Source organism: Dendrobates tinctorius, unplaced genomic scaffold, assembly GCF_039654945.1.
Source record: "Dendrobates tinctorius isolate UK_male_01 unplaced genomic scaffold, ASM3965494v1 ptg000070l, whole genome shotgun sequence".
NCBI lineage: Eukaryota > Metazoa > Chordata > Amphibia > Anura > Dendrobatidae > Dendrobates > Dendrobates tinctorius.
This window is the reverse complement of record NW_027361738.1, coordinates 94985725-95011181: the sequence shown is the minus strand read 5'-3', so window position 1 is coordinate 95011181 and position 25457 is coordinate 94985725. Positions and strand designations below refer to the sequence as shown.

Here is a 25457-nt window from a genome sequence, read left to right as displayed (position 1 = left end):
AATCAGTAGGATCCGTTGAAGCGTTCTAGAGTTATGACCTCATAAAGTGACACTGGTCAGAATTGAAAAAATTGGCCCGGTCACGAAGGCAAAAACAGGCTCGGGTGCGAAGGGGTTAAAGGGGTTCTGGAGACACTGACATGTAGCAGTGTTACTGGAGACCGCAGACAAACAAGAGAAGTTCTCCACTGACAGGAAGCAAGGTTTCTGGAAACCGCAGACAAACAGGTGAAGACTTGAAGACCAGTGACAGGCAGCACAGTTACTGGAGGCCATAAACATGTAACTCAGTGACTGAAAACCACAGGCAACCAGGAGACGTCCTGGAGCCTGTAGACAGGAACTGTGCACAGACAAACGAAAAGAGTTGCTAGCATGTCTTAATAAAATACCAAGACACAGGTGTGAGTCTTGGTCTTGGGAGTCCTTATGTAGACCTTGAAAGTAGTTCATCATATGGGAGCAGGCAGGGCTATTTGCAAAGCCCAACGTGGAGCACAAGAAAGTCTAGCGGACCAGAGTGAGGGAAGCAAGGCTCGGATCTGAGACAGGTGCGTAACACTATAATGGGAGGACTTCACCTGACAGCCTGGTATTCCCTAACATATGTGCAGTATCTATTGCATGAATGAGATCCAAAAAGGGGGTTGTAAGTTGGTGTCTGTGTTTCATCAGGGGTCTACAACATAGTGTGGGATGCCCTCTTGAATCAACATCACACCAACTTAGACCATGAAGCAGCAAATCATGAGGTTACGGGTAATTAAATATTCACTTTTCATTTCTCTGTTGTTATGTATTTCTGTCTGTTCAAACTTCCAAACGAGAAGCATTTATGATAGTCACAACAAGAGTGCGATGGCCAGTGATCTTAGAAGATAGCTGCTGAAATCTAACTTTTTTGAGTTGTTTTCTAGTAAAAACCTTATAGGCAGACCACTGAAAGCTAAGGCAGCTCGTCATGCTTCCTAGTTGACTTCCATCATTTGCACGGGGTCCTTTGCATGTTCTAAACACATATTGATAAAATAATTTGACCCTAGTGTGAGTTTGCATGAAATTCAGAAACAAGGCCTAAAAATTGAAACTGATTCCCGGAGTGGTTGAAAGTAAAGTAAAACATGGTAAAATGGTAAAAAAACATTGTAAAATGGTAGATTACAATTGAAGCAAATCTTGGTGTGACCTCCTTTATATTGCACAAATTTTCTAAAATTAATTATCATTGACAGAATTTAAGTCAATTGAACTATTAGATTGTTTGGAACAACTTGAAGAACTTGGCACAATGCTTCTGCAGACTTGGCTGTATTTATCGCTTCTGCGTCAGCAAGTTTCCTAGTCAACACAATCTGTTGCTAAACTCCTGGTACAACTGGTTCCCGAAGAGAGACTTTATAACTTGATCTGCAGAGTCCAGGTGATTTTCTGCTACTCAGGGAAGTTGAGAATGATTAGGGGACTCTCATACAATACTGTGCGAGGAATGAGAAGATGCTCATGTTTCTTTCTTATCACCAGAGTTTCCTTTACTTTTCACCAAATTCCATTTCCAAAGTGAAATCACAAATCTATAGGGAACCTTTTGGCTGAATCCATCTTTCAAGCACTTCTTTGTCAGCCTCTTGTGTTTTACATTCTGAGATGTCATTATTCACTTGCTGCCTTTCCTTAGTAACTCAGTCTTCGTGTTTTCTTCTGAGTATTGACGTTCTTCACTTTTGGAGAAATGTTTTCTTTTTCTTTTCTCAATGAAGATTTCTTCTTGTTTTTCATTGACTTCACAGAACCACAAAATGTTTTCCCATACAAAAGAGACAAGAAGACATACAACATGTCGTTATGGACAACCACTGCATTTCGGGTCTTTAACCTTGCTTTTTCAGAAATACCGTCACGATCCATTTTCGGATCTGTGGCAGAGCATTGCTTTTTGCAGCCTATCTGGAGCAGTGATGTTTCTGCTGAAAGCTGAGTTCCAGTGCTGTACTCTGCTGCCTCAGGAGCATTGGCAGCAGAGAAAGCTAAGTGTTATAACTTTATATACTCTGTAATGGAGGTCAGTGACGTGGATCAGAAAAGAGGCCTGAGCTCATAGGTTTTCAGTTCTGTAGTGTTTATCAGAATCAAGCAGGTTTACAGATAAGACACAGCAGGGTAAAAGCAGATGAAGATAATAATTCAGTGAGCAAACGTACAGACCATGGAGTACAGACCGTGGAGACGTATGAAGTCCAAGTTGCCAGATCCAGAGACCTGGGGAGCAGGCCAGGCCTGCTAGCAGGAAACAGTCCTTGAAGTGGAGGTGGGTGCAGAGCTGATCCTGAAGAAACAAGTCTTTACAATGAGACCAAGATTCACAGGCAGGCGGGGTATCCCGAGGTAACGAAGAGACGAGCTAGGTAGCAGTCCTTCCAGCTTGATAACAAGTCCAAGAACAAGTATACTCAAGCAATGAGTAATCATACAGAGCATCCTTATATACAGAGCAGACAGGAAAAAGAGAGATCAACACAGGAAATAAGATGGCCCCCGTTGAGGCTCGTGACTCCATCTTGGATGAGGGCAAACATGAACTAAACTAAGGGCAAAGTAGAAACTGAGCGACAGACATAAGGCAAGGATTTCAGAGAAACGGATATGCAGGCCAAGTCCTTACATTACTCTCCCCTTAAAAGATGTCCTCTGGGCGATCTTAAGTCCGGCTTATTGGGATGTCTGCTGTGGAACAGTCTGATTAAGTGAGGAGCATGGACGTTCTCCACTGGTTCCCAGGAATTCTCTTCAGCCGAATATCCTTGCCATTTTACCAAGTATTGGAGACGTCTCCTATGAACCCGTGAATCCAAGATCCTTTCCACAATGAATTCCTCTTGCCCGTCAATGAGAACTGGGTCAGGAGGAGCAGAGGTGCGTCCGGGAAAAGGGTTAGGCACCGCCGGCTTTAACAAAGAGACATGAAAGACAGGATGAATTTTCAATGAGTTAGGCAACTTGAGTCGACAGGCAACAGAATTCACTATACTGCTGATTTTATATGGGCCGACATATTTTTGCCCCAGTTTAGACGTTGGGATCCTGAGCTTCAAGTTCTTAGTTGAGAGCCAAACCATGTCTCCTACCTTGTACATTGGAGCTGGCTTACGGAATTTGTCTGCTGCCTTCTTGTATCTTTCCTGTGCTGAACCTAAAGTGTCTTTAAGAACTTCCAAATTGCGTTGCAAGGATGAAATGCGGTCAGCTACCGCAGGCACAGACATGTCTATTGGAAGTCGAGGAAGAATACTGGGGTGGTATCCCTTGTTGGCAAAGAATGGAGACAACTTGGTGGAAGCATTCTGAGAATTATTATATGTGAATTCAGCCAACGGAAGCAAACTCACCCAATCGTCCTGTAGGTGGCACACATAGCAACGCAGATATTGTTCCAAGGTCTGATTGGTCCGTTCAGTTTGGCAGTTAGACTGTGGATGAAAAGCAGATGACAATTTCACTTTGATGTCCAGAGCAGCACAGAAGCTTTGCCAAAACCGTGAGGTAAATTGAACCCCACGATCCGATATTACTTCATCCGGAGCTCCGTGCAAACGAAAAACATTTTGTACAACAAGATCTGCTGTTTGTTTAGCCGTTGGTACACCAGCACAGGGAATGAAATGAGCAGCTTTAGTCAGCCGGTCAACTACTACTAGAATTGTGTTTTTCCCTTGTGACAGAGGCAACTCAACAATAAAGTCCATTGAAATATACCCCCAAGGACGAGATGGAACAGGCAGAGGTTGCAAGAGTCCTGTTGGTGAGGAGCGAGGAACTTTTGACCTGGCACATACCTCACATGACGACACATACTGAAGCACATCTTTCCGAAAGGTTGGCCACCAAAAAAAAGAGACAGAAATTCCTGAGTCTTCTGAACTCCCCTATGGCCGGCAAACTTTAAGTCATGCATTAGTTTTAAGACACTCAGTTTTACTGTTTCTGGAACATACAAACGCTGTCCTTGAAACCAAAGTCCATTCTTGAAAGTTAGATTTACCTGGGTGGGGGGTAACCCCAAAAGCAAATCTGCAGCATAAGCCTCCTTAATCTCCGTTAAAAGATCTTGATTATGTAGGACACTTACAAAGTTCTTCTCAGATAGAATGGTCCTTGGAGGTGAAGCCGGAGTTGCTTCATCTGAATGAATCCTGGACAGTGCATCAGCCTTTCCATTGCGAGAGCCCGGCCTATAGGAGATGACAAAATCAAACTGTTAAGGAAAAGATTCCACCGAGCCTGTCTGGGTTTTAGACATCTTGCCGACCTCATAAATTCGAGATTCCGGTGATCCGTGAGTATAACAATCTGTTGGGATGCTCCTTGTAACAGATGTCTCCATTCTTTAAATGCGGTTATAATGGCTAACAGTTCTTTGTTGCCAACGTCGTAATTCCTTTCGGCAGGTGATAGCTTTTGAGAGAGAAAGGCACACGGATGCAAGAGATCTTTCTCACCTGTCCTTTGCGAGAGTATGGCCCCTACCGCACAGTCCGAGGCGTCCACTTCCACTATGAAGGCCTTTTCTGGGTCAGGATGTACGAGAACGGGAGCTGTCGTAAATTTAGACTTTAATGTGGAAAAGGCTGTTTGAGCTTGAGGTGACCAGACAAATGGTGTCTTCTTCCGGGTTAAATGAGTGATGGGTGCAACGATTGCTGAAAAATTTTTAATGAATCGTCTGTAGAAATTAGCGAATCCGATGAATCGCTGTACCTCCTTCACTGATTTGGGAGTTGGCCACTCCTGAATTGCTTGCGTCTTGCTTACATCCATGCTGAGACCCTGGGGAGAAATAACATATCCCAAAAATTGAATTTCTGTTTTGTGAAACTCACATTTCTCCAGTTTAATGTATAAATGATTTTGCCGTAGACGATCCAAAACCATTTTCACGTGTCGCTGATGATCCTCGGTATTGCTGGAAAAAATTAAAATGTCATCCAAGTAAATCACAACAAAAATATCAAGTATGTCTCTGAAAACATCATTTGCCAAGTGCTGGAACGTAGCTGGTGCATTACGGAGGCCAAAAGACATAACTAAGTACTCAAAATGTCCATAACGTGATCGAAATGCCGTTTTCCACTCGTCGCCAGGACGAATCCGTACTAAATTGTATGCTCCACGAAGATCTAATTTAGTGAAGATTTTGGCGTGTCGAACTCTCTCAAGTAACTCGGGAATAAGTGGAAGTGGGTAAGAGTTCCTGATTGTGATTTTGTTGAGCTCTCGGTAGTCAATGCATGGACGAAGTGAACCATCTTTCTTTTTGACAAAGAAGATTGGGGCACCCGCTGGGGAGGAAGATGGTCGTATAAACCCTTTAGCTAAATTTTCGTCAATATACTCTTTAAGAGCTTTTAATTCCGGACCAGACAGTGGATAAATACCCCCGAATGGAATTGCGGCACCAGGCAATAATTCCACAGGGCAATCATATGGCCGATGTGGCGGTAATTTATCTGCATTTTTCTTGTCACACACATCACTAAAATCCCGATACTCTACCGGTAGTGTCGAGTTGACTGCGGCTGCTGTTTTCACTGGAGCCAGCTCTCTGGACGCTGCTGATTCATTTGGAAATTTTAGCTCCTTTGTTGTCCAATTGATCGTAGGATTATGCAGCCGTAACCAAGGCAGACCTAATATAATAGGAAAATTAGGAGAGGAAATCAGTAAAAAAGACATTTTTTCTGAATGATCTGCCCCCATATGGATCTTTAGTGGGACTGTTTCGAGTTTCACAGGCCCAGATATCAATGGAGACCCGTCCACGGTCTCCATAAACACCGGAGAGTCCCTCTTTCGTGAAAGAATGCCATGTTTCTCAGCAAAGGAAGTGTCCATGAGATTGCTGCAAGCTCCAGAGTCTATCGTGGCAGAGCACGTGATCCAGCGGGAATGTACCCAGATCTTGATAGAAATGCAGCAGAGCGAATCTCTCCTGGCTGTGGTAGAACTTGCAGAAAGTAAGGCGATATCCACAGGTGATGAGGCCTCCGATGAATCATCAGGGAAATCAAAATTTGCAGCCGTTATTTCCTGACTGTGTGAATGAGAACCTACCGAAGAAATATCTGAAAAGTCAAGTTCGGTCACTGCAGCTGCGGACTTGCGATTTTTCCCAGGGCACTCCGAAATATAATGACCCGACTTTCCACAATAGAAACACAAGTTCTCCTTGAAACGATGTCCCTTACGTGTATCAATGACTTTTCTCCGTACTGCGTCGACCTGCATAGGTTCAGACTCTGTCTGGGATAAAGTCTTGCTCGACGCCTCCCTGGTGGAGGAAGGGAAAGACATGAGGTTATTACGATTAGCCTCAGCCCATTTTTCCTGTCGACGTTCAGTGAGACGAATGTCAATCCGAATACAATGATGTATAAAGTCAGCTAGATTAGTAGGTGATTCTCCTCGAGCCAGTTCGTCCTTAATTGAAGCAGTCAAACCTCTCCTGAACACTGCATACTTTGAAGAATCGCACCATGTTGTATCCAGCACCCACCTCCGGAACTCCATTGCATATTCCACCACCGGACGCTTCCCTTGACGAAGTGTCAGTAATGCGGTTTCTGCTGTTAAACTTCGGTTGGGGTCATCAAACATTTGAGACATTGCGGCAGTAAAGTCATTCAAAGAATTCAGGCATACATCATTAGTCTCAATTAATGGATTAGCCCAGGCTAACGCTTTGTTTGTTAGCAACATAATCATAGTCAATACTTTATCTCGATCAGTTAAAAACTGGGCCGCACGTGCAGAGAAATACAGCTGACATTGATTCAAAAATCCCCGAAATTTCTCTCTTTCACCACCAAACCTGAATGGTGGGAGTTTAGGAAAACCCGGACCCGGAGCTGGAATTGGAGCCGGGGCAGCAACCACAGCTGTAGTCTCTACATTTGAAAGTCGAGACGCTAAGGCCTTAATAGACGTATCAGCCACATTCGCGTTATGATTGGTTTGCGATTCTAAGGTCCCCAGCTTTGTTTTAATAGCCTGCAGCTCCCCATGAAGTCCAGACACAAATGAACAAAGTTTCTTCATTCGTACCTCCATAGAATCTGACCCAGAGATCTCCATATTTGATGGCTTGAGTATTCTGTTATAACTTTATATACTCTGTAATGGAGGTCAGTGACGTGGATCAGAAAAGAGGCCTGAGCTCATAGGTTTTCAGTTCTGTAGTGTTTATCAGAATCAAGCAGGTTTACAGATAAGACACAGCAGGGTAAAAGCAGATGAAGATAAGAATGCACCGTGGAGACATATGAAGTCCAAGTTGCCAGATCCAGAGACCTGGGGAGCAGGCCAGGCCTGCTAGCAGGAAACAGTCCTTGAAGTGGAGGTGGGTGCAGAGCTGATCCTGAAGAAACAAGTCTTTACAATGAGACCAAGATTCACAGGCAGGCGGGGTATCCCGAGGTAACGAAGAGACGAGCTAGGTAGCAGTCCTTCCAGCTTGATAACAAGTCCAAGAACAAGTATACTCAAGCAATGAGTAATCATACAGAGCATCCTTATATACAGAGCAGACAGGAACAAGAGAGATCAACACAGGAAATAAGATGGCCCCCGTTGAGGCTCGTGACTCCATCTTGGATGAGGGCAAACATGAACTAAACTAAGGGCAAAGTAGAAACTGAGCGACAGACATAAGGCAAGGATTTCAGAGAAACGGATATGCAGGCCAAGTCCTTACACTAAGTTGTTTGTGTTTCCCTGTCCGTTACCTTTCCTTGTGTTTTACTAGTACAGCGGTGAGGACCAGTGTCCCCACTTGCCAGTTCCCTAGTAAGGGATAGGTGCAGGGCAAGTGAGGGACTGAGGTATCCTGGTCGGCGACAGGTCGAAAGAACCTGTATAGGGAATGTGAGGAGAGTTCAGGGCTCTTCCTTAGGGAGTGCAGGAGGTGTCCACTTCCCCGTTCCCTATTATAGGGCCACCGTTGTAATTGTTTCCCCGGTGTCCCCTTGTCTGTCTTGTGGTGCTGTGACCGACCGATCGTCGGGTCGCATCACGCAGAGCCAGACATACCGTGACAATACCGTGACAAATACTGGACATATTCAGAAACTTCACTTGAGAAATGACCTCTTGGTAGAGAGATTAGTGATACAAAAAGACCTCCTGGAGTATTATTACTAAACTCACTTTTGCCAAAGTGATGGTACTTTATTTCAAAAAGTTGTCTCTCCTTTCTCTGGGGACCCAATTGGCTTTTTGTGTCCCCAACATCGTAGTGAATTGTGCATTTGTGGCTTCCTGTTTCACTCTTCTGTGGGTGTCCTGTGACTTATTTAACATTATTGAAAAAAAAAAATCCCATTTTTTTTGTGGGGGTAAGAATGAACCACTAGTAATCTACAACTGGTTCTTAGCTAGTCCTAGTATTAGACAATCTGGAAGGACGCGACTGACCACCGATATGGACACTTTTGGCATTCAGTGTGACACTTCAATACACCAATAATTGTCAATGAAAGTAGGCGCCCCATATAAGTATGACATGCTATATTTGTTATTTTCCTCCTGCCTAGTTGCAACGTAAGCAGTGTAAATATTTGATAAAATATACTTTAAAAACTCAATTTTTTTTTTACTAAAAAATGTAATTTACAAAAAAAATGTAATTTACAAATGGGCCAATGGTAGTCCTCATATGAAAAACACCCCCCTAACTGTACGCCCTCTGTTCCTTTGCACCACCACTGCCTGTGACTCCCCCACCGCTGGACTCCTCCCTTCTTCTTTCATCATGTGAAAGCTGCGGTCAACGACTGGATGCAGCGGTGACGCTCTCACTCTGAGCCAGGAGAGCTATGAGACATCGTCTTCTGGCTCAGTTGTAACATTACTGCTGCAGTCAATGGTGATTGCCTGCAGCGGTCAAATAATGCCCAAAAAGAGGTTAATCCATGGCATTGCTGTATTTGGCAATTCCTGCTATGCTGTTTATACTCGAATAAAAGCAAATCTGGTGGGTATATCCTCGTTGTTTTGGTCACTAGCGTCGCTGCTGGTGTATGAAAAATCGGTAACTTTTGCAAATATTTCTGATATACGCAGCTGTGACTAGTAGTACTCGCATTAGTGACATGATGAACCCCGCCAGAAGCAAGTAGACCAATGGGGAACACGGGCAGCATTGGGGAGGAGGATTGGCTGGGATCTGATGTGTTTCTTTTTTATTTAATTTTAGGATGACCAAGGTCAAATTTTGAAATAAAAAATGTAGTGATGGACAATCCCTTTAATTACAAGTGAGAATGCACATGTTGTATCGGCAGCTGCAGTGACGCCAGCGTAGCTGTATCACTTTACACATCCTGCAGTTATTAGCGATACAATAATTGAGTGCAGTGATATAATAATAGGAAATGTCACGGTCCCACATTATTACAATAGTCATAAAGGCAGAATGAACTGCGCAGGAGATGGCGGCCTTGATGACTTTCCCATTTGCCGAGATGTGAAACATAACTTGTATTGTTTTACAAGCATTAAAATGTCTCCATTAGTAACTCAATAAGTTCGTTAATGTGCACCGGACTCAGCCGCCGTGGACTTTTTTTCCCCAAGTGTATATGTTTTTCATAATACCTAAAAGTGGGATCTTATTTCCGCTCACAGGGCTGTTAACTATTTACTATGATTTGCAAAATTACCACAGCTACAGTTGTGTGAATGATCCCACGATGAGACAAGCGCTCTAAAAGGGGAATTACCGGCCAATGCAAAGATCGGGGCCGAGGGTGGTAATGACATAGAATAAGGGCTTAGATCAATAGTATTACCTGGTAAATTTACTGAAATTCCAGTGCAAATGCTGCATCTACCCGCGTGACCAGTATGGCTACGTGCATACTTGGTGAATTAAGACCACCGCTGTACCAATGGCGTTTCTATACCCATCAGATCAATAAGGTGCGGAGCATCAGAGCTGGAAAGCAGCGGGTAAGCAATGTAGCGTGTTTTGGCTTAACCCCTTAGCGACAGAGCCAGTTTGCAGCTTAATGACCAGGCCAATTTTTACAATTCTGACCACTGTCACTTTATGAGATTATAACTCTGGAACGCTTTAATGGATCCCGCTGATTCTGAGATTGTTTTTTCGTGACATATTGTACATCATGTTAGTGGTAAAATTTCTTCGATAAGTCTTGTGTTTATTTATGAAAAAAAACGGAAATATGGCGAAAATTTTGCAATTTTAAAACTTTAAATTTTTATGTCCTTAAATCAGAGAGATGTGTCACACAAATTTCTTAATAAATAACATTTCCCACATGTCTACTTTACATCAGCACAATTTTGGAATGAAAATTTGTTTTTGTTAGGAAGTTATAAGGGTTAAAATTTGACCAGCGATTTCTCATTTTTACAACAAAATTTACAAAACCATTTTTTTTAGGGACCACATCATATTTAAAGTCATTTTGAGGGGTGTACATGACAGAAAATATCCAAAAGTGCCAACATTCTAAAAACTAGACCCCTCAAGGTGCTCAAAACCACATTCAAGAAGTTTATTAACCCTTTACGTGCTTCACAGGAGCTAAAGCAATATGGAAGGAAAAAATTAACATTTAACTTTTTTTTGCAAAAAATTTACTTCAGAACCAATTTTTTTTATTTTCACAAGTGTTAAAAGAGAAAATCAACCACAAAATTTGTTGTACAATTTCTCCTGAATACGCCGATACCCCATATGTGGGGGTAAACCACTTTTTCAGCACACGGCAGAGCTCGCAAGGGATGGAGAGCTGTTTGACTTTTTCAACGCAGAATTGGCTGGAATTGAGATCGGATGCCATGTTGCCTTCGGAGAGCACCTGATGTGCCTAAACAGTGGAAACCTCCAACAAGTGACCCCATTTTGGAAACTAGACCCCTTAAGGAACTTATCTAGATGTGTGGTGAGCACTTTGAACCTTCAAGTGCATCACAGAACTTTATAACGTAGAGCCGTGAAAATAAAAAATCATTTTTTTTCCACAAAAATGATCTTTGCGCCCACAAATTTTTATTTTTACAAGGGTAACAGGAGAAATCATACCCCCACAGTTGTTGTGCGATTTGTCCTGATTACGCTGATACCCCATATGTGGGGGGAACCACTGCTTGGGCGCATGGGAGAGTTTGGAAGGGAAGGAGTGCCATTTTGGAATGCAGACTTTTTGATGGAATGGTCTGCGGGCATCATGTTGCGTTTGCAGAGCCCCTGATGTGCCTAAACAGTGGAAAACACTCACAAGTGACCCCATTTTGGAAATTAGACCCCCCAAGGAGCTATCTAGATGTGTGGTGAGCACTTTGAACCCCCAAGCGCTTCACAGAAGTTTATAAACGCAGAGCCGTGAAAATAAAAAGTCTTTTTTATTTCAACAAAAGTGATTTTTTAGACCCCAATATTTAGACCCCCAAAGTTGGTAAATAGTGGAAACCCCTCAATTCTTGCTCCAACCCTAATCCCAACACACCCCTAACCCTAATCCCAACCGTAACCCAAATCCCAACCCTAATCCTAGTTCGCCCTAACCCTTATTCTAACCCTAGCCCTAACCCTAATGGAAAACTGAAAAAAAAATATTTTCTTTATTTCGTTATTTTGGCCTAATACTATTTATTTTATTTTGATCACTGTGATAGTTTATCATAGTGATCAAAATGAATGAATGGAATCTGACAGCCGGAGCCGGCAGACTCCCGGCGGGCGCACTGCGCATGCGCCCGCCATTTTCTTCCGGATCCAAGATGGCGGCGCCCACCGGAGGATGCCGGCGGGACGCGGGACCACCGGGAGGGGACCCTGGACCACGGAGAGGTACCGGGCGGATCAAGGACCCTAGTTCTCTCTCCTCTGATGTGCGATCACATCAGAAGAGAAATTTAATGCAAAATCGCGGTTTTTTTGCGGTCGTCGTTATAGGGTTAATAACGGCGATCGCAAAAGCGGGGTTGGTAAAAACCGACCGATTCATGTTCTCTGGGTCTCGGCTACCAAGACCCTGGAGAAAATCCGACACTGGGGGGCGCTATTCACTTTCTCCACAGCGCCGTAAATTAGCGGCGCTGTGTTTTATATCCACTCAATTACTGCCGTTAAAAGGCGTATCGGCGGTCGCCAAGGGGTTAAGGGACTTAAAGGGGTTGCCACTACTCAGATAACCCTGTTTCACGCAGCATGTTTGCGCCAGTAATACAACAAGACTTAGGGTATGTTTCCACGGTCAGGAAACGCCGCATGGTCAATCCCGCAGCATACAGATGTTACAGCATAGTGGATGGGATTTCATGAAGTCCGGTCTCCACTATGCGTTAAAAGACACAGGCAGCAGACCCGCGTAAACAGACATGCGGCGCGTCTTTCTAGAACGCATGTGTTTACAATGCGGCGATGCTCCGTCGCCGCACCGTAAATTTCCCATAGGCAATCATTAGATGCGGCAAAACCGCATCTAATGATTAGTCACATGCGTAATAACGGCGTAAACGCAGCTTACTACGCATGTCTACTATTTAAAATAAAGTTCTTACCTGTCCTGCCGCCGGAAGTCCGCGTTGTCACGTTTCCGCCAGACTTAGGGCCTGCTGTTCCGGTCGCGGCCACTAGGAGGCGCCGTACCGCCACTTTATCGTCAGACTCAGGGACGGCTGTTCCTGCCTCGGCCACTGGAAGGGGCCGTGGTTCTGTCACGTCAGGCTCAGAGCCTACTGTCCCGGCTTTAGCCTCTAGGAGGCGCCGGTCTGTCACGTCGCCGTTAAATTCTGGGTCTGCTGCTCCTGTCGTGGTCACTAGGAGGCGCTATGGCTCGCCCGGGAGTTATGGTGCTGACAGAGTAAGGGCACCTGCGCAGGCATCTGGTGGACGCAGGCTCCGCCCCTCTGTCAGTCATCAAGAGGTTACTGCATCTCCATCTGGCCTGGTCCTGGGGGCGGTACTGATGACATCATCAGTTCAGGAACCTATGAGGGGTGACCTGATCCCTGAAATACCTTGGGACTGGTCTTGCAAGCCGCCGGATATATTCTTGGTTCCCCCCGTGTGTTACTGTGTGAATTACTTTCTGACTGACTCTGACTTTGACCTGGACTTCTGACTCTCCTTCTGCCTAACGATTCTGTACCTCTGCTACTCTCCTGGTTTATGACTCTCTGCCTGAATCTGACTCTGCTTCTGTCTACCGTTTTTGTACCATTGCTGTCCGACTGGTTTAGACTTGCATATCTCCACGTTTGTGTCCCGTATTGGAACACCTTTCTGGCGACCGTCCTGCTCTGGTCACTGCTCCTATTCAGACAGCGCCTCCTGGGCTCTGCTATAAATCCAGATCCCTGTATAGGGGTAAAGGGTATCAGTGTTTCTCGGGGTGTTGCCTGGCTGCAGCCCAGACCCGCAGGCAGACGTCACACGCGTCCACTGTAGTTCTTTCGATAGCCTATCGCAAGAACTGCCGCGTTATCGCGAGAACTGCCGTGCACATGACAGGGGGTTATCTCTGGTCACTTGGCTAGTTCTCACGGTCAGCTGACCGTGAGAACTACAGTGTAGATGATCGCCGGAGATCTCCGGCGGTCATCTACAAGCTCTGCTATATCTGGATGTCATGCATCCAGATGTAGCAGAGCAGGACTCGTCGTGGGGCACTCGTGATTAAGGACTACGTCGGACAGGGGAGTATTTGTGTTGGCTTGGTTTTTTTTCATGTGATCGATGGCTTCGCTTGGATTTGGGCATGTAATAAAAATATGGAAAACTGTGCAGTGTTTTATTTCATTAAAATACTTTTTTTCTGGCTGTTTTTAACCCTTTAACTATAGGATTAATAATGGATAGGTGTCTTATTGACACCTCTCCATTATTAACTGGGCTTAATGTCACCTTACGATCAAAGGTGACATTAACCCCTTATTACTCCACATGCCAATGCTACACAGCAGTGTGGGAAGAAAGAGGCTAAGTGCCGGAATCTATTTAGAATCTGCGTTCTAAAAGCCATGTAGCACTCCTTCCCAAATGCAAAAATTACGTGATCTTTTCAGGTGAACACACATTTAAGATGACGTTAATGTGGCCAAAACCCTGACCACCCATAACCAAAACCTTGACCACTCATAACCGAAACCCCGACCAACCATAGCCGAAACCCCGACCACTCATAGCCGAAATCCCGACCACACATAGCCGAAACCCCGACCATTCATAGCCAAAACCCCAACCAGCCACAGCCGAAACTCCAGAAATCTCAATCATAGCCGAAACTACTATCAGCTATAGCCAAAACCCCAACCACTCATAGCCGAAACCCCGACCACCCATAGTCAGAATCCCGACCAGCCACAGCCAAAACCTTGATCAGCCATAGCCGAAACCCCGACCAGCCACAGCCGAAACTCCGACAAGCCATAGCCAAAACCTCGACCACTCATAGTCGAAACCCCAACCAGCTATAGCTAAAACCCAACCACTCATAGACGAAAACCCAACCACCCATAGCCAGAACCTCGACCAGCCATAGCTAAAACCTCGACCAGCTATAGTCGAAACTCCGACCAGCCATAGCCAAAACTTCGACCAGCCACAGCCGAAACCCCAACCACCCATAGCTAAAACCTCGACCACTCATAGCCGAAACCCGGACCAGCTATAGCCAAAACCCCAACTACTCATAACCGAAACCACGACCAGCCATAGTCAAAACCCCATGCAGCCATAGCCGAAACCCCGACCAGCCATAGCCGAAACCCCCACCACCCATAGCCGAAACCTCGACCACTCATAGCCGAAACCCCGATCAGCTATAGCCAAAACCCCGACCACCCATAGCCAGAACCCCGACAAGCCATAGCCGAAACCTCGACCAGCCATAGCCAAAACCCCAACCACCCATAGCCAAACCCCAGACTACTTTCAGTCACCCAGTTAAATTGCCGAGTGGGTGGAGTTTGGTCCGGGGGGCATTTATGACTGTAGAGTACCAGGACTCTATGTCCAGTGAGGGCCATTCAGGGAATTTAGTGGCTCTCACCTGGTTGCAGTTCTCTGTTTGTTCGTGAACAACCCATCACTAGAGTTGAGCGAAACAGGTCGGCCAGATTCATAAGTCGCCGACTTATGGCAAAGTCGGGTTTCACCGACCGAAACCCGACCACAGCATGAAGTCGGCCATGCGGTCAGCAAAACGAGCGCCAAAGTCGGATTTCCCAGAATGATTGCACGTGACTTTTTTCAGCCACTGAGCAAGTACGTACACTGTGGTCAACGAGATGACATGTGCAGCGTCCAGAGAGAGAGATTTCGCACACTTTAAAAAAGCGGTCCGGCATGTAGGTGTGTTTACTGTCCTCCACTCCCTGCCGACTTTGCTTCCCCATTGACTTGCATTGGGTTTCGTGTTTCAGTCGGACCTCCGACTTTTCCTTATAGTCGGCCGATTTCGCTCGACTCGACTTTTGATATACAGTATTGTAGCATGTGGCATTTCAGGGCTGACAGATGGGAGACTTATCTCACATGGGACAAACCTGGTGACAGATTCCCTTAATAATAAATTTTATTTCTATAGCGCCGACATATTCCGCAGCACTTTACATTTCAGAGGGGATTTGTACAGACAATAGACATTACAGCATAACAATAATCACATAGATCATAACAGATACCAAGAGGAATGAGGGCCCTGCTCGCAAGTTTACAATCTATGAGGAAAGAGGGAGACACGAAAGGTGGGTGGTAACAATTGCCCTGATTGTATGGACCAGCCATAATGTTAAGTGTGTAACAGTACAGACACAGAGGGCTAATGGATGCATAAGGCATGTGGGAACATGATGCGGGAAATCTGGTTATGGTAAAACTTTTGGCTGTGCCACCCAGGGATAGATTAGGTTAATGTGTTGAGGCAATAGGCCAGTCTGAATAAATGCATTTTCAGGGCACCCTTAAAATTGTGGGGATTGGGGACTAATCGTATTGACCTGGGAAGTGCATTCCAAAGAATTGGCGCAGCATGTGTAAAGTCTTGGAGACGGGAGTGGGAGGTTCTGATTATTGAGGATGCTAACCTCAGGTCATCAGCAGAACGGAGGGCGCGGGTAGGGGGGTATACTGAAACAAGGGAGATGTAGGGTGGTGCTGAGCCATGGAGGGCTTTGTGGGTGAGGGTAATAAGTTTATACTGAATTCTGGAGTGGATGGGTAGCCAGTGTAATGACTGGCACAAGGTAGAGGCATCGGTGTAACGATTCGTGAGGAATATGATCCTGGCTGCAGCATTCAAGACAGATTGGAGAGGGGAGAGTTTGGTAAGAGGGAGACCGATTAGAAGAGAGTTACAGTAGTCCAGACAAGAATGAATAAGAGAAACAGTAAGAGTTTTTGCAGAGTCAAAAGTAAGAAAAGGTCGAATTCTAGAAATGTTTTTAAGGTGCAGATGACAAGAGCGAGCCAGTGATCGGATGTGGGGGGCAAAGGAAAGCTCGGAGTCAAGTATGACCCCAAGACAGCGGGCCTGTTGCTGGGGAGTAATAATGGAACCACACACAGAAATGGCAATGTCGGGTGTAGGTACATTAGAAGAGGGAGGAAACACCAGGAGTTCAGTCTTTGACAGGTTCAGTTTCAGATATAGTGAGGACATGATGTTAGACACAGCGTTTAGACAATCGCCGGTGTTTTCTAGAAAGGCTGGCGTGATGTCAGGAGAAGAAGCGTATAATTGGGTGTCATCAGCATAGAGATGGTACTGGAAACCAAATCTACTGATTGTTTCACCAATAGGGGCAGTGTACAAGGAGAAGAGGGGACCTAGAACCGATCCTTGAGGAACCCCAACAGTAAGGGGAAGGTGAGAGGAGGGGGCCTAGGACCGATTCCCTTTAATTCCAGCTCGTTTCTGTCTGGGCCGCTGCCTTTCTCAGGGTATAAAACCCCAACTCCTCATGCAGCTTAGATCGTCAGGAAGATAAAACGTTACAGGTCTCGGAAAGCGGCGACAGAATTTTTGTTTTCTAGAAAGGTGACTTTTTTAGGCAATAATAATAATACGTTCTCTCTGTAATTGCACCGCCCCGGAGCATCGTGTACTGGTTGCGTTATTTTTCACCATTTCACCGCAATTATAATTTTTTTGCTCATACGGTAAAATAAAAACAACAAAAACCCCTCACATTAAAAAAAATAAATCTATAAATAAATTGCCCAGGAGGGAAGGGGTTAAAAGATCACACGGTAACCGGTGCCTGATTACAGGGATAATGCGCGCTCCCTACACCGGCTGCAGCCTCCCCTCACCCTGACACGATCCTCCGGCTGCCGGGCGGGAGAGCGGCTCCGGCGCAGCTGTCATTGGCTGGAGGAGGCCGGCTCACAGCCCAGACAGGAGGATGGAGGGGCCGCGGCGTGTGGCTGCCGTGCTGCCGGCGGGGGGCTGCGGGGAGCGGCTGGGGGGCTGCACGCCGAAGCAGTACTGCCCGGTGCTGGGGAGACCGCTGATCAGCCGCACTCTGGAAGCCTTGGAGAGGTGAGCGACACCAAGTCACACAGGCTGCAGAGTGCACGCTCGCTGCTAGGCCTCGACACCTGACCGCGCATAACAACCAATCAGAGCAGCGCTTATGTGTTCCATTCTTAGCGAGGAAAACGTGACATGAAGTCTGATTGGTCTGTATAACCAACGCCTCCTCCACTGGCAGATTGCCCATAGCAACCAATCAGATGGTACCTTACTTTTACTTTAGAAAAATGGAAGCTGAAGTTTGATTGGTTGCTTTAGTTTCTGATTGCTGATAAACCAGTAAGCTACATCTTTCTTTTTCTTTTCTTATGGCGAGTAGCATAGAACATGAAAGCTGTGATATGATTGGTTGGACAATTTCTGGTGATTTACATGGAGTTTTATACTCTGTGTATAAAGATCATTTTGTAAGTAATCCATAGCAGCAAGTCCTGGCGTCACCGCAAGACAAGGGCCAGAGCAATCCACGGCTTTATTGTTCCTCATAGACTGCGCATTTAAGAGCTTGCCCTCTCATAGACGGTGCCTGTGAGAGCTCCCCCTCTCGTAGACGGCGCTTGTGTGAGCGTCTCCTGGTAGACGGCGCCTGTGAGAGCGCCCCCCCTCTTGTAGACGGTGCCTGTGAGAGCTCCCCCTCTCGTAGACGGTGCCTGTGAGAGCTCCCCCTCTCGTAGACGGTGCCTGTGAGAGCGCTCCCCCTCTTGTAGACGGCGCCTGTGAGAGCGCTCCCCCTCTTGTAGACGGTGCCTGTGAGAGCGCTCCCCCTCTTGTAGACGGTGCCTGTGAGAGCGCTCCCCCTCTTGTAGACGGTGCCTGTGAGAGCGCTCCCCCTCTTGTAGACGGTGCCTGTGAGAGCGCTCCCCCTCTTGTAGACGGTGCCTGTGAGAGCGCTCCCCCTCTTGTAGACGGTGCCTGTGAGAGCGCTCCCCCTCTTGTAGACGGTGCCTGTGAGAGCGCTCCCCCTCTTGTAGACGGTGCCTGTGAGAGCGCTCCCCCTCTTGTAGACGGTGCCTGTGAGAGCGCTCCCCCTCTTGTAGACGGTGCCTGTGAGAGCGCTCCCCCTCTTGTAGACGGTGCCTGTGAGAGCGCTCCCCCTCTTGTAGACGGTGCCTGTGAGAGCGCTCCCCCTCTTGTAGACGGTGCCTGTGAGAGCGCTCCCCCTCTCGTAGACGGCGCCTGTGAGAGCGTCTCCTGGTAGACGGCGCCTGTGAGAGCGCTCCCCCTCTCGTAGACGGTGCCTGTGAGAGCTCCCCCTCTCGTAGACGGTGCCTGTGAGAGCTCCCCCTCTCGTAGACGGTGCCTGTGAGAGCTCCCCCTCTCGTAGACGGTGCCTGTGAGAGCGTCTCCTGGTAGACGGCGCCTGTGAGAGCGCTCCCCCTCTTGTAGACGGTGCCTGTGAGAGCGCTCCCCCTCTTGTAGACGGTGCCTGTGAGAGCGCTCCCCCTCTTGTAGACGGTGCCTGTGAGAGCGCTCCCCCTCTTGTAGACGGTGCCTGTGAGAGCGCTCCCCCTCTTGTAGACGGTGCCTGTGAGAGCGCTCCCCCTCTTGTAGACGGTGCCTGTGAGAGCGCTCCCCCTCTTGTAGACGGTGCCTGTGAGAGCGCTCCCCCTCTTGTAGACGGTGCCTGTGAGAGCGCTCCCCCTCTTGTAGACGGTGCCTGTGAGAGCGCTCCCCCTCTCGTAGACGGCGCCTGTGAGAGCGTCTCCTGGTAGACGGCGCCTGTGAGAGCGCTCCCCCTCTCGTAGACGGTGCCTGTGAGAGCGTCTCCTGGTAGACGGCGCCTGTGAGAGCGCTCCCCCTCTCGTAGACGGCGCTTGTGTGAGCGTCTCCTGGTAGACGGTGCCTGTGAGAGCGCTCCCCCTCTCGTAGACGGTGCCTGTGAGAGCGCTCCCCCTCTTGTAGACGGTGCCTGTGAGAGCGTCTCCTGGTAGACGGCGCCTATGTGAGCGCTCCCCCTCTCGTAGACGGCACCTATGTGAGCGCTCCCCCTCTCGTAGACGGCACCTATGTGAGCGCTCCCCCTCTCGTAGACGGCGCCTATGTGAGCGCTCCCCCTCTCGTAGACGGCGCCTATGTGAGCGCTCCCCCTCTCGTAGACGGCGCCTATGTGAGCGCTCCCCCTCTCGTTGACGGCGCTTTTGAGAACGTCTCCTGGTCGACGGCGCCTATGTGAGCTCTCCCCCTCTCGTAGACGGCGCCTTGGGGGTGAGGGTGGCATGGGGGGTGGGGTTGGAACAGTTAATAATTTAAGAAAGAATAGAGGTACAGAGAGATACATAAAGTGCATGTATAGGAATGCCAGAAGCCTCGCCAACAAGATGGAGGAATTGGAGTTAGGCCATGTGCACACGCTGCGGTTTTGGCCCTGCAGAACTGCAGCAGTTCCGCAGACATGGTACTTTACCATGTTAGCCTATGGGTTTTCAAAACCGCAGTGCTCACTGCGGTTTTTTACCTGCGGAAAAGCTGCGGTTTTCTTTCCGCAGCATGTAATAATAATAATAATAATAATAATAAATTTTATTTTTATAGCGCCGACATATTCCGCAGCACTTTACATTTCAGAGGGGATTTGTACAGACAATAGACATTACAGCATAACAATAATCACATACAGTAGATTATAACAAATACCAAGAGGAGTGAGGGCCCTGCTCGCAAGCTTACAGTCTATGAGGAAAGAGGTAGACACGAAAGGTGGGTGGTAACAGTTGCCCTGATTGTATGGACCAGCCATAATGTTAAGTGTGTAACAGTACAGACACAGAGGGCTAAGGGATGCATAAAGCATGTGGGAACATGATGCTGGGAACCTGGTTATGGTAAAACTTTTGGCTCTGCCACACAGGGATAGGTTAGGTTAATGTGTTGAGGCGATAGGCCAGTCTGAATAAATCTGTCTGGCCTATACTATTACTGGTGGTTCAGTCCCTCTGTCCTTGTTCACATTCACGTCACTTGACAAGTGGAAAGGTTTTAAATACAAGAGTTAGGACTGTCCCACAAGGGTTGCCGTGACGTGGCGGGATGGCTTCTACATTATTTTGATCAAAATTATGTTAACTAAATACCCTTATTATTACTATTATTACTACCTTCATGCAATTTTTGCAATATATTTTTTTACTTTTTTATTCCAGGATATTTGTTTTGTGTTTTGCTTTTTGGTTTTCTCTGTGTAAAGGTCATGTGTTCATATGCAATCACATTTTGCATGCACATTAATTTACTTTTTCTGCTCAGACCCAGTTTCTCATTTGTTTCATTGTGCATTCTGTGCATATAAGGGTGTGACCGCCCTGTTTCTGAGTTGGAAAATCCATCCTGTCTGGCCTATACTATTACTGGTGGTTCAGTCCCTCTGTCCTTGTTCACATTCACGTCACTTGACAAGTGGAAAGGTTTTAAATACAAGAGTTAGGACTGTCCCACAAGGGTTGCCGTGACGTGGCGGGATGGCTTCTACATTATTTTGATCAAAATTATGTTAACTAAATACCCTTATTATTACTATTATTACTACCTTCATGCAATTTTTGCAATATATTTTTTTACTTTTTTATTCCAGGATATTTGTTTTGTGTTTTGCTTTTTGGTTTTCTCTGTGTAAAGGTCATGTGTTCATATGCAATCACATTTTGCATGCACATTAATTTACTTTTTCTGCTCAGACCCAGTTTCTCAGTCTGAATAAATGCGTTTTCAGGACACGCTTAAAATTGTGGGGATTGGGGACTAATCGTATTGACCTGGGAAGTGCATTCCAAAGAATTGGCGCGGCACGTGTAAAGTCTTGGAGACGGGAGTGGGAGGTTCTGACTATTGAGGATACTAACCTCAGGTCATCAGCAGAACGGAGGGCGCGGGTAGGGTGGTATACTGAAACAAGGGAGGAGATGTAGGGTGGTGCTGAGCCATGGAGGGCTTTGTGGGTGAGGGTAATAAGTTTATACTGAATTCTGGAGTGGATGGGTAGCCAGTGTAATGACTGGCACAAGGTAGAGGCATCGGTGTAACGATTCGTGAGGAATATGATCCTGGCTGCAGCATTCAAGACAGATTGGAGAGGGGAGAGTTTTGTAAGAGGGAGACCGATTAGAAGAGAGTTATAATAGTCGAGACGAGAATGAATAAGAGAAACAGTAAGAGGTTTTTGCAGAGTCAAAAGTAAGAAAAGGTCGAATTCTAGAAATGTTTTTGAGGTGCAGATGACAAGAGCGAGCCAGTGATCGAATGAGCATGTCAATTGTTTCTGCGGATTCTGCTGTGGTTTCACACCTTTAACATAGTAGAGGTGTGAAACCGCAGGGCTAAACCGCAGCAAAACCGCAGGTCACTTTACCTGCGGTTTTACCTGCGGTTCCGCAGGAAAAAACCCGCAGGTGATTCTGCAGTGTGTGCACATAGCCTTAATGTTGTTGGAACATAATTATGACATGGTGGGGATATCTGAGACATGGCCGGACGAGAGCCACGACTGGGGGATAATTTACAGGGCTATAGTCTGTTCAGAAATGACCGTACAAATAAGCGAGGGGGAGGCGTGTGTTTATATGTAAAATCATCCTTAAAACCCATCCTGCGTGATAATCAGGGCTGTGGAGTCGGTAAGCCAAACCTGCAACTCCGACTCCTCAATTTCCCTTACACCGACTCCAACTCCGACTCCCACATATATTGCTTATATTTAAGTGAAAAATGTATTGTTGTATAATGTGAACATCAGACATTTAATCATTTCTATGATCCAATAATCAAGATATTTAGATAGAACATAATATCTATTTATTGGAATACAACTTTAGAACACAAAAAACTGTAATAAATTGTAAATATGTAATACACTATGTACATGTATACGGTACAGACCAAAGTTTGGACACACCTTCTCATTCAAAGAGTTTTCTTTATTTTCATGACTATGAAAATTGTAGATTCATTTTGAAGGCATCAAAACTATGAATTACCACATGTGGAATTATATAATTAAAGTGTGAAACAACTGAAAATATGTCTTATATTCTAGGTTCTTCACAGTAGCCACCTTTTGCTTTGATTACTGCTTTGCACACTCTTGGCATTCTCTTGATGAGCTTCAAGAGGAAGTCACCAGAAATGGTCTTCCAACAGTCTTGAAGGAGTTCCCAGAGATGCTTAGCACTTGTTGGTCCTTTTCCCCTCACACTGCGGTCCAGCTCACCCCAAACCATCTCGATTGGGTTCAGGTCTGGGGAGACTGTGGAGGCCAGGTCATCTGGCGTAGCACCCCATCACTCTCCTTCTTGGTCAAATAGCCCTTACACAGCCTGGAGGTGTGTTTGAGGCCATTGTCCTGTTGAAAAATGATGGTCCAACTAAACACAAACCGGATGGAATAGCATGCCGCTGCAAGATGCTGTGGTAGCCATGCTGGTTCAGTATGCCTTCAATTTTGAATAAATCCCCAACAGTGTCACCAGCAAAGCCCCCCCCACCATCACACCTCCTCCTCCATGCTTCACGGTGGGAACCAGGCATGTAGAGTCCATCCGTTCACCTTTTCTGCGTCGCACAAAGACATGGTGGTTGGAACCAAAGATCTCAAATTTGGACTCATCAGACCAAAGCACAGATTTCCACTGGTCTAATGTCCATTCCTTGTGTTCTTTAGCCCAAACAAGTCTCTCCTGCTTGTTGACTGTCCTTAGCAGTGGTTTCCTAGCAGCTATTTTACCATGAAGGCCTGCTGCACAAAGTCTCCTCTTAACAGTTGTAGAGATGTGTCTGCTGCTAGAACTCTGTGTGGCATTGACTTGGTCTCTATTCTGAGCTGCTGATAACCTGCGATTTCTGAGGCTGGTGACTCGGATGAACTTATCCTCCGCAGCAGAGGTGACTCTTGGTCTTCCTTTCCTGGGGCGGTCCTCATGTGAGCCAGTTTCTTTGTAGCGCTTGATGGTTTTTGCCAATGCACTTGGGGACACTTTCAAAGTTTTCCCAATTTTTCGGACTGACTAACCTTCATTTCCTAAAGTAATGATGGCCGCTCGTTTTTCTTTACTTAGCTGCTTTTTTCTTGCCATAATACAAATGCTATTCAGTAGGACTATCAGCTGTGTATCCACAGACTTCTGCACAACACAACTGATGGTCCCAACCCCATTTATAAGGCAAGATATCCCACTTATTAAACCTGACAGGGCACACCTGTGAAGTGAAAACCATTTCCGGTGACTACCTCTTGAAGCTCATCAAGAGAATGCCAAGAGTATGCAAAGCAGAAATCAAAGCAAAAGGTGGCTACTTTGAAGAACCTAGAATATAAGACATATTTTCAGTTGTTTCACACTTTTTTGTTAATTATATAATTCCACATGTGCTAATTCATAGTTTTGATGCCTTCAGAGTGAATCTACAATTTTCATAGTCATGAAAATAAAGAAAACGCTTTGATTGAGAAGGTGTGTCTAAACTTTTGGTCTGTACTGTGTGTGTGTATATATATATATATATATATATATATATATATATATATATATATATTACACACACACACACACACACACACACACACACACACACACTATGACTTATCTCGGCTAAGATAAAGCCTAGATCCTCAGGCCACAGTCACACTATGGGTGTAGCCAGGATCAAACCTAGGGGGGGCAGAATCTCATACTGTTCCGCAGAATTTCATACTGCACACCTCAGCTGCTGCAGAACCTCATACTTCACACCCCTACACTTGAAAATAAAGTCTGCACCTTAAGAAGATGTGGTGATGAATGCAGTCTATTTATTCCAACTATCAGTTGATGTTGATGTTGCTGAAGACGAGCAATGCCTGTCCTGGGCGTCCTTTTGGGCAGCTATGAGGTATAACTGACTGGTGTTAAAAAAAAGGAGTGTTAGTCTGTGTGCTATCCAGCTTTCATTCTTTTTGGTACAGATTTGATATGGATAGACAGATATGGATAATGGATATATAGATAGAGCAGATTTCTAATCTTCTTTTGCTATTGAAAACATTATCTATGAGCTCATAAACCTTTCAGGTGATGCGGTTTTTTAAAAAGCTGATCGGCTTTTGCAGCTGAAAAACGTATCCTCAAAAAACGCAGCAAAAAACGCTGTGTGTGAATGTAGCCTTAGATCAGGAATAGAACAGTCATTTATAGGACATTTCATAACTTTCCCAAATTCCTATGAAAAAATATTCAGCACATTCTGCATTGAACTACTGTACCCAATTTATTATTTATTTTCGGAGTCGGTCCATTTTATACCGACTCCGACTCCACCAAAATGAGCACAGACTCCACAGCCCTGGTGATAATATTTATGAATCTAATGAAAATGTAGAGTCCCTGTGGGTGGAGATAAGGGGAGGGGGGAAAAATAATAAATTACTGATAGGGGTTTGTTATAAGTCTCCAAAAATAATGGAAGCAACAGAGAATATCCTCATAAAGCAAATAGATGAAGCAGCGACTCAAGGAGAAGTCATTATTATGGGGGACTTCAACTACCCTGAAATACATTGGGGAACCGAAACCTGCAGCTCCACCAAAGGTGATAGGTGTCTGACAACTATGAGAGACAATTACTGTATATACTCGAGTATAAGCTGACCCAAGTATAAGCCGACCCCCTAATTTTGCCACAAAAAACTGGGAGAACTTATTGACTCGAGTATAAGCCTAGGGTGGGAAATGCTCCATAGATTGTTCCCCCATATGCTGACCCCAGAAGAAGCTCCAGATTATTCCCCCATATGCTGACCCCAGAAGAAGCTCCAGATTATTCCCCCATATGCTGACCCCAGAAGAAGCTCCATAGATTGTTCTCCCATATGCTGACCCCAGAAGAAGCTCCAGATTGTTCTCCCATATGCTGACCCCAGAAGAAGCTCCA

General features: G+C 45.9%; 1 protein-coding gene across 4 annotated transcripts in view; it reads left to right on the top strand.

Annotated features, from left to right (window-relative positions):
• The first annotated feature begins 17287 nt into the window (after nucleotides 1-17287).
• Nucleotides 17288-25457, top strand: part of CRPPA (CDP-L-ribitol pyrophosphorylase A) — a 203761-nt gene continuing 195591 nt past the window's right edge. Inside the window, exon 1 of one of the 4 annotated variants that reach the window (XM_073582139.1) lies at nucleotides 17288-17567. In XM_073582139.1, the coding sequence (XP_073438240.1) occupies nucleotides 17431-17567 (137 nt within the window). In that variant the 5' untranslated portion in view covers nucleotides 17288-17430. Of the gene's footprint in view, nucleotides 17568-17708; nucleotides 17841-17918; nucleotides 17969-25457 lie in introns of those variants that run through there. The other 3 variants (XM_073582137.1, XM_073582140.1, XM_073582138.1) reach the window with 3 other exon arrangements.